Here is a 17103-nt window from a genome sequence, read left to right as displayed (position 1 = left end):
CTATTCAACACACCGCTGCAAATCCACATCTTGAATAGAATAGATTGAATGTGAATATGACCTATTCTATGTGAAAACAGCAGATATTTCCAAAGATCCAAAATAGCTGCCGGGATTGAATAGCCACCTATGTACATTTGTTCTCTTTCTAAACAATAACCCTTTGAGTACCATGCTAATTTTTCAAAATAGGTGTGAAAATTGCCAAGCATTTTTTTTTATTTATCATATAATGATATAATGTTTACCTTAATATAGGAAATATAATCTTTTTTAACACAATATTTTTAATTTATTTATATCTATTGTTTTCAGCTGCAATACAACACATAGAACAATACATCAGGGGATTAAGGGGGTTATTCTGGCAGCCTTGTGAGTCCACCAAACCCCGCTTTGTGAATGGTTGGCTGGCCCCACCCATTTGCAAGGGCGACCTGCTCGCAGGGGTTTGCGAATGAATGTTACACAGTAACATCCATTTCCAGGACAGGGGGAACCTCCCTCCTCTTTCGATGGTCGACGAACATTGAAAGATGTGCAAGGTGCACGCATATAAAAGTGACTCTCAAGTCACTTACATATGCGTGCCCCCCGTATCCGCATATGCTAATGGGGGCGCACACCGCACCAGGCCCTGTCCACCCCCCGTCCTGGGTGCGTGCACTCGGCAAATAGTCTGTTCGCCGTGGTGCACGCACCCTGCGTATGCACATGTGCCCTGCTGCAATCAGACCAGAATAAGGGCCTAAGTCAGACAGCCCTGGCTCTCTTAATCCTATTAAAGGGATAGATGAGCATGGCTCTATCTGTATTTTGAACATCGCTCATAGAGATGATGGCACTAATAATGGTTAATAAAGAATACCTATATTATTGTCATATTTTTGAAGGGTTGAATTACAGCTTCATTTTTGTGTGTGGTGTAAATGAAATGTAATGTCACCTGGAATGACTCATAGATATGTAACTATTGGTCTTACCAGTTCCACCTCTTGTACGCAAGGTTCCTGTGTGTGACGAGGAGTTCACCCCTCCAAAGACTGTAAGACCCTGCCCTGCAGTCCCATGGAAGTTGTTATAGTTTGGAATGGTAGTCACAGTGAAGCTAGGGTAGTGCTGTGGCGTAGGGTCAGTCCCATAGCGGTATCCTAAGCTCTGAGTTAAACTGTTATCTCTCTCATCGGTCAGTTTGGTTGCTTCTTTATCCTTGCATTGCACACAGCCCATTATCTATATCCCTGAAATCACAGAGAAAGAAAAGAATGTGTTACAAAATATCCCCATTGTATATTCAATTTTCTGTTGCTTAAAGCTGAATGTCACCATAGACAGAATGTGATAATTATGCAGTTCTAAGTAATATACAACTATGTTAATGCTACTTACAATATACTTACTAATCCTTTTTCTCCTCATACATACAATACTTATCAATCAACGGTATCCAATGTGACTCACAAGTTATTGATGATGGAAATACTATTGTTCTATGATCTCATTTTTTTTGGGGGGGGGGGGGGGGGGGTGGTAGATTCATATACGCTTTTGCTACATTTTCATTAAAACACGTAGCTTTACGATACATGTAAATAGAATTGCTACTTGTCTTGTGCAGTGCATTCATAGTTTGTAATGCTCAGACATTTCTAGTAGAAGTACTATAGTGTTGCCAAAACACAAATATAAGTAGAAAGTATAATAGTAATGACCGGGACCAGAAGTGAAATTAAGCGAATAATCACTGCAAGTTTATGGTGAGTCACCGTGGAGCAAGAATACTTTACATCTACACGTTATACTGATATGTTGGCCATGGAATGCAGAGCTGGTTATGCTGATCTCCCTTTCCACCAAATATCCTGGTACAACCTGTGTAACCGAACATGGTTTGGTTTCAGGCGTCAGCAGTAGTACTGGCAAAATGAGACCTTGTGTGGATTTCCTTTGCCTTTTATACACCAACGTGGATGCTCTGTATGTACGTTTTCTGAACCTTAATAAACATATTTTACATATTTTAAACAAACAAAAAAAACCTTATCTATAACAGTTTATACGGTCACTATTCCTGCTACTGTAAAATGTATCCAGACCACTATGTGCCAGTATCCACATTATCTTTTTCCTTATGAGAGTTTTATATGTTACTAATTTTACTTTCTGACAGCAATTTCTTTATCATTAGGTGAATAATGAGTAAATGAGAAATTATTGTAACTACAGCCATGCAGCGTCCATCAGACTGTACATATTTAAAACTTTTGTTCAGTTAAAGTTGCATTCGTGTCCTGGTACCAACAGTCGGGAACCTGACGCCAAAACGAACAGCACCAGTCATTTTGCTGCATGGTGTGTAGAGGCTTGTGGTGTATGAGGACACATCTGTAGTAAGCAGCACATGTGTTAACAAAACAAGCAAGGAACAATATGGAATACTGCTACTTATACGTAGGAAATTCTGAATATCTATAATGTAGCAAACATCTCATTTTGTATGGACACTATTACTGTAAGGAGATTTTCCACTGGGTATGGTACAGGGGTCCAACAGTCAGGATCCTGATAGCCCGTCGTCGGGATCCTGACTGGCCGGACCCAGACAGCATGGTGAGTGCAACTAAGCCCCTTGCGGGCTCGCTGCACTCACCACGCTGCGCTGCACTCGCCACGCTGCGGGCACGATGGCTCGCTACGCGAGCCACCTATTCTATTCTCCCTCTAAGGGGGACATGCACCCCCATGAGGGAAAATAGCAGGTGGCCGTCGGGAACCCGTTTTGACAGTAGGGATCCCGACGTCGGGAAAATGCCTGTCGGGATCCTGACTGTCGGGACCCCGTCCGGCACCCTTTTTCACTTGGTTATTGCCATTGCCTTTATTCACACTAAGTAAGGGGTATATTCAATTCCGGGGGTGAGCTGTGACAGTGAGCAGCGCTGCCCGCTCGCTGTCACAGCTCGCTCTATCAGTATTCAACTGAGCCCCCTGCGTATGCGGCCACTGAAACAGCGAGACTCGCGGCTAAATACAGCGGGCTCCCTGCGTTAGCCGCGAGCCTCGCTGTTTGGGGGAATCCTGGTTGTCCTGTGACGGCGAAGATTCCCCCGGAACGTAGAATAGGGTGAGCGGCCAGCGAGTGGGTTAAACAGCGAGGATAGTTTGTTTTCTGCAATCCCCCTCGCTGGGTGCATTGAATACGGGCCAAAGCATTTGGGATTAGAGCAAGCAATGGGAAATTGCTGACAAGTAAAAACTGTATATGTCAGGGGAAAAGAAAAAAACACCCAAATGTCCTTGACTAAATCAGACTCACTTAACCCTTTGAATGCCAAGTGAATTTGTCAAAAGAGATGTGAAATTGGCATGCAAACATTTTTTTTATCAAAATGACCCGTAATGTTAAACTTCCATAGGAAATATAATATTTTTTTTTTTACACATGATCTTTTATTTGAATTTATATAACAAATGTGAACGACGCTGGCACAAAGGGTTGATACTGTACATGCTTTTAGGTCCCAATAAAGTAAACTAGACACAGGGCTATAAATCCAATTGGGTGTGAGTCCGCTATTGCAAGATTGTGTCATGAAACTCAAAGATTTCGCATGTATTCACATATCCAAGAAATTTAAGATCCAATCACAAATGCCAATTTGTAGTCACGAATGCGACCTGGGAAAAGTGCATGAAAGTTGGGAGACCTTCCTGGAAACTAAAAAAGTGTCAACTTTGATAGTAGAATCATATAGGAAACTGTTAGTGGGTATAAGGGAAAGTACTGGCCGCTCAAAGGGCGAGATGTGCTAAGCCATGAAAAGTGATAAAATGGAGAGTGATAAAATAACAACCAATCAGCTCCTACCTGTCATTTTTCAAACACAGGTGATAGCAGATTACCAACAAACTTTGAGGGGTGCAGGTAATATGGGATGCCTTGCCAAGCTGCAGTGTGGGTGAGGGATAATCAACCCCTTTATAGATATACAAGAAGAAAGAAGGTACACTGCGCTAAATAATGATTAAATTAATTAAATCAAATAACGTGGTGCCAATTTAAGAATAAAATTAAAAATGATATTTAATAAAAGTACATATAAATGAGACATATGACAACATATATTTAAAATGAATAATATATTGGTGGGAAGTGCGCAACCAGCCAGGGAGTGCTATCCCACAGAAAAGAACCTGCCGCTAGCTTACGGGACTCGCCTCATTGTACAAGGGTGCTTTCCATTCACTGGACAGCACACAATTTGGCTTCAACATCAGCCCTACTGCACATAGGACTTAGAAACACAGTACCGTCGTATAGACTGGTTCAATGCGTACTTCCCCCCCGATATATCATATATTTTTAATATATATTGTCATAGGTCTTGTTTAGTGTTTATATGTATTCTTATTAAATGAAATTTTTGATTTTATGCTTAAATTGGCACCACGTTATCCGATTTAATTCATTTAATCATTACTTAGCGCAGTGTACCTCCTTTCTTCTTGTATTTTTCAAACACAGCCTGAGACATGACAGGTAGGAGCTGATTGGTCGGTGGTTTATCACTCTAAATTTTATCACTTTTTAAGCATAGTACATCTGGCCCTTAAAGTGTAAAAAAATATATAAAGCAAAAAGTTAAGACAACATTAAAATGGGTTATGTGCAATAATTAACAGGGAATGTGCCAACCTCGCAGTATACTGGTTTTACATTTTGAAGTTGTAAAGGGCAGAATAGAACATATTTATAGCAGATGTTGGAGCAATGGATTCTATGAACAGAATTCACTAATTTGAATGTGTGATATGTAGACTCTGTGGGTAGCTAGCCTGCAATGTTATTTTGTTAAATTCTGAAACAAATTATGATGATCTTGCTGTAACGTGAATTCAGTTATAAACACTAGTCTAAAACAGTTCAGAGTAGTTTAAAAGATCCATTTCTGTTTATTGATTTTCCACAGATAGAAATACCCCATCACACAGCACGGAGAAAAGGAATCATGCAAGTAAGCTGTTGGTTTGTTACTCACATCCGCCCACTGCTTCACTCCTAATATTTCCATGTGAGCCAAGTGAAAGGCAGCCAAAGCAGTGAGATGGGTCTGCAGGAGGCACTTTGCCACGCTATACACTAATGAACGTGGGATGAGGAAAGAGAACGTTCTGTGCAGATTGGCATTCAGTTATCATGTTATTCTTTATGCCGATGCTTCATTGTATATAGGTAATGGAAAGATTCTAAACCTTGGCAATCATGTACTGTAGATAGATGACAATAACATCCAGGTGCCTGTTCCATTTATACAACTGAAGTATGTATCTTCTGTCTACAGACATTGTAAGCTTGTTATACCCTTTGTATATTCTCTGCATATATATATATATATATATATATATATATATATATATATATATATATCACAGTTTCATTAGAAGTAACATTTTTTGCAAAGTGTATACTTGGCTCTATGGGCCTTATTCTGCTTGGTGCGGTCCGTTCCGAATTCTTTCGGAGGGCGCTTTTTAGCTATCTGCGCATGCGTAGGCAACGCAATGCGCATGTGCAACGTACTGTCTGCGCACTCGTTCTCACCAATACCGTCTAGAAATGTGCACCGAACTCCCTCGGGAAATATGGGCGTAACATGGGCATCATATGGGTGTACACAAGGGCGAGGTTTCCAAGTGGGCAAAACTGGGCGTAAATCTGGGCGTACACGAACAGTGGTAGGCGTGCATTCGGACCGGACACCGAGTGCAAGCGAACCTACACGCCAGAAATCTGCGGAGTCCATAAGCAAGTTTCAGTTCTCGGAGAGCACTGGTTCATGCGCTAGGCATTCGGCCAATTAGTACGGCCGCACCTTAAACACTCGCAGCTGACCACAATACAACCCACTCATCTAGTCATTAGTGATTAATTATACTCTTTTCACAGGTTCAATTGGAAGCATTGCTGCCTAAATGGCCCATTACAAAATACTAGAATATATGCTGCAAACACGACTGGATTGTTGCTATCTGACCCACATTTACACTGTAGCAGTAGCATTTATAGCAGTAAGACCGTGCAGAATCTTTGTGTTCCCACCGCACATGCACGTTTGGATGCAGTCCGAAGACAGTCTCTCTTCTTAGCGAGTCCGTCCGAAGGGATGTGGACGACCTGTGGGCGTGTGTTCTTAGAATGTCCGCCGTGCGCGGCGTTCAGTCATTTCCGAAACAAGTCGGAACGGACCGCAATAACCAGAATAAGGCCCTATGCAATCTAGTGCTTAGTGCAATACATTCAAATATTTAACTGTCTGTCCCTCATTTAATATACATCTTACTTTTTCACAGTAAAAAAAAGTGTTAGTGATCGGACACATAATAAAAGTCAGTGTTCTGAAGGACAAACAATTCAGCTGATAACAAGTCACTTATTAAGCATAGAATTTCCCAGACAGAGAGGGATCAGTCTTTATATGGACGACCTTCTGACAGGTCATCTTCGGGAGTAGTAACCCGAACAGTAAATCAAGAACAGGACAACAATGAGTGTCGCTTGTCTGTCTGCCATTCATTTAAAACATTCAAGGCAAAAAAGTCCCATTCAGTAGCTCCACGAGGTCAATCTAGAACATGGAATAAAAAAAATGGTCTGGTGACATTACATTAACCTAGGCTTTTACTGTCCTCTATAGCGGTTCACTTTTCAACAAAGTAGCAACTAAGGCTGCTAAAATGGTTGCATCTCACTATTCCTGAAATTAAAACCCACTAATTAGAATTCACCAAGCATCTTTGCCTAGACAATGTCCTATTTGGAGTCCTTGATTTCAGGGATGAGGAGAGTCCCATTAGTGCGGTAGTAGTTTTGGTTGGGATGATTTGATCAGCCTGATTCCGCCAAAATGAAAAGAAAAGAAAAACACAAAATAGCAATGACAAGAAATTCTGTGAAGGCCATTAGGTTTTGTCTGACCGGGAGCCCTGTTCAGCATATGCCACACTTATAGTTATAGATAACTGCTCTATGATGCAATTTATTTAAACAATGCCCACTTCTATTAAATGCCTAATGGGCCATCTGTATACTTAATATGCCCAAAGGGATCAAAGATCCCTATTTTTTTTAACTGTCCTTGCAAGACCCATCTGTGCTTTATTCACAGCAAGATCATGTCAGTGAGCACAGTATGTATATAGCCCTTGTGTTATATAAAACTGATCAATGTGAATGAATAAATATGACATGGAGAGCAGATACTATAGCATACAGACTCGTGTGTTCTTTATCACAGGAGTTTATGTACTACCTAAAGACAATGCACATGAGATCCCCTATAATGAGATAGGGAGCTAAATGTGACCTGATTTGTGATGTTAATACCCAGACTTTGTCTGAAGCATAATCACATAGGCGGTGTTACAGTAGGTGAATATTTACAATTCTAACCCAAATCTGATCACACTGGACTGCAGACAGTGTAATAAGCATTACTGCCTCGCAGCATACATATCCTAAAAAAGAGTTGCAGTAACAAGCCACCAGTAATAACCTATCATGTGCATGATTACAGTCTATATTCCCACCATAGCCCTAACTGTGCGGAGTTTGTATATTCTCCTCGTGCCTGCGTGGGTTTCCTCCGGGTCCTCCGGTTTCCTCACACAATCCAAAAATATACTGGTAGGTTAATTGGCTTCCAACAAAATGTACCCTAGAATGTCTCCAAGTACGTGTACATGTAGTAGGGAATATAGATTGAAAGCTTCATTGGGGCTGGGACTAATGTTGAAATATTCTCTGTACAGCGCTGCAGAATGTGTGCACTATATAAGTGAATGGTAACAATAATAATTTGCTGTGATTGTTCTAGATTTTCAACTTCACTTAATTTGAAACCGTATGCTGAGGAGTGTCAATGGTGATTAAACTTAATTTTGTGAAGTATTATAAATAAGAACACCCTAAAAATATTTTTTTCACTTGCATTAATGAACCCACTACATTACTACACCTACAACCTTTAAAATATTATTCCATCTTCCTCTGAGATCCCATTCTGCTGGATTTCCCGCTGCCAAGCAACTGTGTCTACTTCTTCTTCCCCTTTGTGTTCCAGAACGAAGGGCTCTATTTATGAATGGGAGGAAAGCACCGATTCTTGCCAAAAGGGGTGTTATAATATTTGTGAGGACTCTAGAATAAACATACAGACTTGAAGAAGTAAGCGGCATAAAATTATATACACACATATATAAACATAGTGTTCCACATTGCCTTGTTGTATGGTGGGTCAGAATTAGGAAAAACTATATGCAGCAAAATTTAACAATGCACAAAATAAAGTTATAGAAGCACAAATTGGGTTTCAATTCCTAATGATCAGTTTTTATTGGGGAAATGCAAATCATACACCAATATTCCAGCTTGTACAATAAATACTATACAAATATCCTATAAAAGTCTTGCAGTAACGAGCCATAATAATAATTTATCATGTGCATAATTAGTCTATAACATGCTGTTTGTAGTTCACTAATATATACTTTTATTGCTATTTTTTTTTTTTTCATTTTACTTTAAAACTGATTAGTCCCATTGATTTTTACAAATATTCCTTCACGCTTGTACACAATATTCATCCAGCATGAATCGCAGTAGAATGGGAACTCAGCCCAAGGAACAGATGCTCTTTATTAGTTACACATGCAGACTATGACCTTCCCATGACTACAGCGTCAATTAGCTGGAAAAAATAAAACAATGTGCACAGAGACTGTGTTCTCTTCATGTTGCTTGGAGCACTTCACTATTTATTTATGTAACTTGTAAATCAGCATGACCAAATCCATTTTGACATATTATGGAGTTGTAAAAAGTTTCAAAGATGAAAACTATATTAATATTTCACCCAGTGCTCGAAGTGGGCCGGTATACCCCGGTATGGCATACCGGCACTTTTCTTCGAGCACTGTTTTTTTTTGTGAACACTCAGAACAGAGCCAATCAGGACTGAGATGCTGCCGCCCTATCAGAAGGCTAGGGTTACCACCCAGACTCTGGCCCTGGCAGCTGCAGCGCTGTCCGGGTGATGGGAAGGAGGAGAGTCTGCGGCTCCGGGGGGTTAGCGCGGGCGGCAGGAGAGACATGTAAGTTGGGGCTGGCTCGGTGACATCAGCCCGAGGTCCGGCAGCCCAGGCAGACAGGGGGTCCCTCCAGGGTATGGGAAGTCGCCGGCGGGGTCCCTCCAGCGCATGGGAAATAACCGGCGGCGTCCCGTAGGTTGATTCCCATGTGCTGGAGGGACCCCTGGAGGGGTATGGGAAGTTGCCGGCAGGGTTCCTCCAGGAGGACTCGCAGACGCTGCCGATAATTGGAGCCGCTCCACAGAGGAGACCTTGGAGGGGTATGGGAAGTTGTCGGCGGGGTCCCTCCAGGAGTACTCGCAGACACTGCCGCTGTACGGGTGATGGGAGGGAGGAGAGTCTGCAGCTCCGGGGGGTTAGCGCGGGCGGCAGGAGAGACATGTACGATAATTGGAGCTGCTGCCACCACAAGCAAGGGACCAAGGAGGAACCATTGCCACTGTGTGGAACCGCTGCTGCTTCCCTGTGAAACGGAAGATGATGGTGAGTAACCCACTATCTCTCTGCCTGTGATCCCTCCCTCCTGTCTATCTATGCTGCCCTCTACCCTCAGACCGCACATCTGTCCTGCCCCCATCCCCTGGTTGTCCATCTATGCTTCCCATCACCCTCTGTTTATCCATCTATAATGCTCCCACCCATGGACAGTTCATCTATCATTTGTCAATCCATCTATGCAACCAAACCCCCCTCCCCCGGTCTGTCCATTTATGCTGCCCTCCCCAGTCCATCCATCTATGCTACCCCAGAACCCCCCTTGGGCCATCTATGCTGCCTCATCTGTCCATCTATGCTACCACCAGCCCATCCTTCCATCTATGCTGTGTCCCCCTGTGTCTGTCTGTCCATCTATGTTCAGCATATGTATAACAGCCACCACGGTGTGTGGCATATGTATAATGGCCATCATGGTGTGTGGCATATATGTATATATAATGGGCATCATGGTGTGGCATATGTATAACGGCCATCACGGTGTGTGGCATATATGTATATATAATGGGCATCATGGTGTGGCATATGTATAATGGCCATCACGGTGTGGGGCATATAAATAATGGGCATGACGGTCTGTGGAATATGTATAATAAGCATCACGGTCTGCGGCATATGTATAATGAGCATCACTATATGTGGCATATGTATAATGGGCTTCACGGTGTTCGGTATATGTATAATGTACATGACAGTGTGTGACATATGTATACTGGAGCATCACGGTGTGTGACATGTATAATGGCCATCACGGTCTGTGGTATATGTATAATGGCCATCATCGTGTGCGGCATATGTATAATGGCCATCACGGTGTGTGGCATATGTATAATGGAGCATCACAGTGTGTGACATATGTATAATGGCCATCACGGTGTGTGACATATGTATAATGGACATCACGGTGTGTGACATACAGTATGTATAATGGACATCACGTTGTGTGACATACAGTATGTATAATGGCCATCACGGTGTGTAGCATATGTATAATGGACATCACGGTGTGTGACATATGTATAACCGCCATCACGGTGTGTGACATATGTATAATGGCCATCACGGTGTGTGACATATGTATAATGGACATCACGGTGTGTGACATACAGTATGTATAATGGACATCACGTTGTGTGACATACAGTATGTATAATGGACATCACGGTGTGTAGCATATGTATAATGGACATCACGGTGTGTGACATATGTATAACCGCCATCACGGTGTGTGACATATGTATAATGGCCATCACGGTGTGTGACATATGTATAATGGACATCACGGTGTGTGACATACAGTATGTATAATGGACATCACGGTGTGTGACATACAGTATGTATAATGGACATCACGGTGTGTAGCATATGTATAATGGACATCACGGTGTGTGACATATGTATAACCGCCATCACGGTGTGTGACATATGTATAACCGCCATAACGGTGTGTGACAAATGTATAATAAGCATCACGGTGTGCGACATATGTATAATGGCATCAGAGTGTGTGGCATATGTATAATGGGACATCACAGTGTGTGGCATATGTATAATGGGACATCACAGTGTATGGCATACAGTATGTATAATGGGCATCACAGTGTGTTGGATATGTATAATGGTCGTCACGGTGTGTGGCAAATGTATAATAAGCATCACGGTGTGTGGCATATTTATAATAGGCATCACGATGTGCGGCATATGTATAATGAGCATATGCCACACACCATGATGCTCATTATGCATATGCCACATACCATGATGCCCAATATACAGTACATATGTGGCTGTCTCGGTGTCCCTGCGTTCAATCCCTCTGTGTTCCCACTGTCTCTCTGCGCGCGCAAAACTTAATCCTGCGTTTTTCTCCATACCCCCACTTTAAAATTTCCACTTCGAGCACTGATTTCACCAATAGGGCAGTTCATCCATTATATATCCAACAGTGCACACTGCTACAAGGGCATACAGGTAAATGACCCATTGAGCAGTTTAATGGCATATCTGTCATCAGTTAAATGACTCAAAAAAGCAGTTTAGAGAATCCTAATACAGTTCTGGGTAGTAGTAGTAGAAGACCCACTAATCCTCACATGCACATTATGCTTATAGGTTTCCAGAAAAAAGTTCCAGAGAACAGAGCTGTACTAAGGAATAAGGAACCTATGAGTTAGGTGAGAAAGTAGAATGATACATCCAACCAACCCAAGATTTCTTTAAAGCCAAGACAAGTACGTCTCCAACAGACATCAGATACCTGAGCCGTATTTTCGAGCCAGTGACGGATTCATTTTATCATTGAGACCTCGGACATTCCAGACCAGCGTAGCTAGAGGTTATTATAACTATACAGAAATTGGAAACAAGAGAACAAGGTGCACAGGGACAATCCCCAAAGTGTCTGCCCAACACCAAAAAGTTAAGTGCAGGGCGAAACATGTAAAAAAACAAGCAACATAGATACACAGCCAAAAAATAAAGGGTAGTAAAGTGTAAATAACAGAAGTAACAATAAACTAAGCATATTTTACTTACGAGATGGGTAAGTTTTGATTTCTTTCCCTAACTAACCTCATTCAGGGAACCTTAAACTATGGTACGTATAGAACCCATAACAAAACTAAACTATTAATCTAAACTAACTAATGTTCCTGGTTTCAAATGGGCAAAGGTTTGCTGGGTGGAAAATGTAACCCCTTTTTACCCCATTAGGAGTCGATAGCCCGTAGTATCCCTGCTTAGTGTGTGGCTACACATAAGGCACAGTTTACTTACTGTCACATTTTCAAAAAGCTCAATGGGGATGCACTGTGATTGGCTGGCGGACAAGCAACTGATTACAATGCCAATTTAATTCTGCACATCTATGGACCAACACCATTACTTTGGGATATTCGCCACACTAGGAAAACACTGTAGTGCAGCATTTTATATGCAGATACAGCTAAAACACAGCATTTCATATGCAGATACAGCTGAAGCACACACATAAATGCTGTCTATTTTAATCAGCAAAAGCTGCTTGTGCATCATATTCACAACATTTCGTAAATAATATGCATTTTAAAGGTAAAGTTGTACAAAAAAGTGCTCAGTGCTACCAAGTCACATCATGGAATGGCTGGACTAGAAGGCTGTTTAGTGTGCAGGGGAGGCTAGATGTAAGTGGACACATTTGTAGAAAGCTGGAGATAAATGTGAAAGAGGGGGAACGGGGGGGGGGGGGGGAGGAGACTGTGATAGAAGGCGATGGGCAGGCTCTCTACAATTTGGGGATTAAAGGCATACTCATCGAAAATGGGAATGAGACAATCTCCAAGGCATTTCTCCAGGGTATTTCCCTCCACCCTCTAAGGGAGACCAGCAAAACACAGATTATTCCTGCGCAGTCTGCCCTCGTTGTCAAATAATTATGATTTAACCATCTCTGTCCCCTAGAACGCCACACTCACCAGAGCATAAAGAGAGGGTCCAGTGCAAAGATAACAAGCCAGTATTATTTATTTTATTTATGAACAGTTTCTTATATAGCGCAGTATATTCCGTGACGCTTTACAATAGTATTAGAAGCAAAACACTTAAGAGAACAGCAGGAAGCCACTAGGATGACAGCGGACCAGAACAGCCAAGGACTTGACCAGAAACACCAAACTACAGTGTGCAGAGGACCCAGCTAAACAGAATGCCAGTGAAAGCCACATGGATAGGTTGCTGTAAAACCCCTTGGGAGGGAGAGAAAGTCTATTATCCAGGAGCAAGGACAACCAGGGAAACAAGATAGTTCCCAGGATCACCAGAAGACACTTTAGCAAGTGTTACAAACTATGATAAACACAATTTTCAAGGAAGCATTAAGAAACCTGGTCTGTAGGGCTGTATGTTGCCCAATACTGGTTTCGAGGTTACAGGTCTGTTTAGTAAGCTAGGAGACGCTTAAGAGATACAGCCTACCAGATTTTGCGGATATGAAATCCCACATGGCCTGTGACGTAAACAATAGGAAAAGAGAATTTTTACTCTTTACTACATATCACATCATAGTGTTCACTCTAGGATTTTTTAGGGCAGGGTGCTGACCACTAGGCAGGGCACTTTTTTCAATCAGGGGGGCACATATTATATTAGAAATTGACATTAAAAACAAACATATATAAAAAAAAATGCACACTGCACTAGGTTTACGCCCATTAAACATTGTCAAACTCTGCTATACCCGTTATATTCTATCGTAATGACAATTAAACATTATGGCCTACAGCGTAATACCCATTACACATGATGGCACACAACAAAAGTTCTCAGCGGCATGTCAGCCTGGGTTGGGATCGTTTGGTCTACAGCACGTAGGTTGACAAGCGTTAGATCGACACTGTTAGGTCGACATGGGTCAAGGTCGACAGGTCATTAGGTCGACACAAGCAATAGGTCGTCAGGGTCTAGGTTGACAGTCAAAAGGACAACATGGGGCTTTTCACTGTTTCAGAGTGGTGGTTGTGGTGGGGGGAGTTCCAAATAAGAATCAGGCCCCAAGCCTATTTCAAAACCTTCATCGATGTACATGTCCTATGACAATACTTGTTTGTATTGCCATCTCAGAATAACAGAAGAAAATCAATTAAAAAAGACTTATTCTTAGAATATTTTCACTGTGCAATGTTTTAAAACATTTTCATCATTCCCTTATTTTTTTAATCTATTGCTACTCTTTTATTCATCTATTTCACACTTATTGTAATTTAACCAGGGCTGCCACTAGAAATTGTGGGATTTGGGTCCCGGGACAGATATCTAGTCTGCCATATCTAGTCCCCCATCACTTACAGCCTGGCTCTGCTGCAATCCAGCTCTACAGGGCCACCACACTTCCACGGAGCAGTCTTCTCCACCTCCGGTGTCCGAACGCTGGCTGCCATTTAAAAACCCAAACGGGGCTAGCGTCCCACCAGCTAATCAGAGCGGCTGCAGGTACGTAAGCTCTGATTGGCTCACCAGACAGTGCCACATTTTAAATGGTCACCAAGCCTGCGCCCCGGGAGCAGTGTGTGGGCAGAGGCTGATTAAGGTTAGCGTGGGGCCCGGGGTATTTAAGACAATGAGGCCTCAGCAGAGAGGGGGGAGAGGGGTGCAGTGGGCAGAGTGGGTTGCCTGGGCTCTTCAGGCTCTGTCAGAGTGGCCGAGCCAGGGACAGCCGTGCCCGCAGCAACCCCATGACGGCAGCCCTGAATGTAACTGATAGCTGGAATCCAAGCTTTGAGTTCCAGATCGGATCCTAAACTGTGTGCAGGGGCTGGCTGACAACTTTCAGCCTGGGGGCAGACACATGCAAGTGGCCCAGAATATTTATTACCAGTGGATGCATCAGAAAATTGGGCATGGCAAAAAGTGTTGTAGCTGTTGATTGCCTAGTGTGGATGTGATTTAAATAGCAATTTCAATATATGACAAATAGCTATCACAAAGAGCTATATATAGTACAAATACATCACTGACCAACCCCAACTGACTAAACTGGGACTATTCTGGTAGCTGATACACATTACAAGGACCACTACAGTGAATGTTAAACAATGTAGGAACCATTCCACTCCATATGCAAAAAATAAAAATCTATGTATACAGCAAAAAACTTAACTGTATAATGACTTTATATTGGTGGAATAATACTAATACATCATAACCACTAATTTTCTTTTATTTATTTAAATGAGAGCCCAAATATTCCCTAAAAATGCCAGCACCACTCACTGCGACTGTTCTTTTAGTATAAATAAATGAAAATATAGCCAAGTCAATTCATTTAAGTTTAGTTAAAAATTGCACCCATAGAACAGTCGCTGTGAGCGACGCTGGCATTTTTAGTGGATATTTTGAGGATCTCTCACAGGCATCGTTGGCACGAAAAGGGTTAATAGCAAATTCCACTATCCAGCACTTTTTTCTGTTTTAAGCAAATAATGTTGCCCAAATAAAATGTCACAAAGATGCATTTATTGATTGCTGCAAGAAAAACAAGCTCTTCTCACCAACGCTAGCATCCTTATGGAAGATAATGTCTGCATTGCATGCAATAGCAACATATATTCTTAGCTAGTAGGTTAATGCTGTCCTTTAGGAATCACTGTGTACCCATTAGTAGGTAACTGCAGTATTTTAGAAAGGACAGAAGTGCTATAAGTCAACCAAATAATACCCAGGCTGAAAATGTTCATGAACATTTTCTACTGAACAGAGTATTTTTATTACTGCAAAAATGAATTTATTATTAGTATTAGTACATAACACAGGAAAGTCGCTGTCACATCCGGGCAGTAACGGAGGCAAAAGCGAACTTCATCTGCCCAGATTATTTAAGAAACAGTTGTTGTGGCAGAACTGGCCTGCTGCCGAAAGGTCAGGGGGTCGTCTGGCAAATCCGTGCGGAAACACATTAGCACAAAGCTGCTGTTTGAGCAGGCCGAATAAAGTCACCCCCTCCTCTAATGGAAGAAATGAAAGAGGAGTAGATTTACCCTCCGGAAACACAACAAAGAGCCATCTTTTCTTTTTTATTATTATTAATTTAAAGGAGTTCCCTTGTCAGTGGATTCTATGAATATTATGGCCTCATCTTTTCAGCACAATGCCTGACTTCTCCTACTCGGTGGTATAGCCACTGCTGTCCAGAAATCAGCTAGGCCCAAGCATAATGTTCACCGCTGTCTTCTGAAATATGTGACTGATTAGCTATTCTGCAAAATATTGCTTGAGACTACATCTCCCCAAACACAGCTTGGGTCCTCAGAGATCAGATGACGGAAACGCTCATGTTATAAACATCAAACACACACATTTTGGCACTACACATGACTTAAGTGGGTTACACGGAGGTCGCATCTACATCCTTAACCCTCTAGTGAGATAACATATTTAAATGAAATGAAATTTTGTAGCTTAATGTGCTGCATTACAGACAATACATGTCTAGGTGCTGAAAGGCTTTCTATTATTACAGCAAGCTGCAGTGACACATGAAGCACTTTCCTTGGAGTTTACAATGCATTTTATACACTGTTCTCAGTACTGTGCTATAATTAACCCCCTCATGCTAAGCACTGCATTTCCGCAGTGTCAGTGACAGGAGCCCTGGAGCCTAGCAGCTATTCCAAGCTCATGACATAATGACAGGCAGGATACTTATTCTGCATTATTTATAACTTAAAAACTAATACAGGTACATCGTGCTCATGTGTGTGTATATATACTGTATATATATATATATATATATATATATATATATATGTAGTTTGCATGCGGGCAGCACTCCAATGTACAACAGAAATGCCAAAAAGCCGGTGCCCTCCGTTAGATATCCCCGACAGGGACGTATACTGCTTCTGGTGGACGGCGGCACTCGGAACAAAGGTAAGAAATAAACAGGCAGGAGACCTTGTTTACCAGGTCTCCTGCCTGTTTATTTCTTAC

General features: G+C 42.0%; 1 protein-coding gene across 3 annotated transcripts in view; it reads right to left on the bottom strand.

Moving 5' to 3' along the window:
• The window catches only part of FYN (FYN proto-oncogene, Src family tyrosine kinase), a 181397-nt gene that overhangs the window by 48927 nt on the left and 115367 nt on the right, over window positions 1-17103 (bottom strand). For all 3 annotated transcript variants that reach the window (XM_083176886.1, XM_083176885.1, XM_083176884.1), the window contains one exon: window positions 984-1241. In XM_083176886.1, the coding sequence (XP_083033012.1) occupies window positions 984-1230 (247 nt within the window). In that variant the 5' untranslated portion in view covers window positions 1231-1241. The remainder of the gene's footprint in view (window positions 1-983; window positions 1242-17103) is intronic.

Source organism: Crinia signifera, chromosome 3 (genome assembly GCF_055691185.1).
Source record: "Crinia signifera chromosome 3, ASM5569118v1, whole genome shotgun sequence".
Classification (NCBI taxonomy): Eukaryota; Metazoa; Chordata; class Amphibia; order Anura; family Myobatrachidae; genus Crinia; species Crinia signifera.
This window is presented reverse-complemented; position numbering and strand designations above follow the sequence as displayed.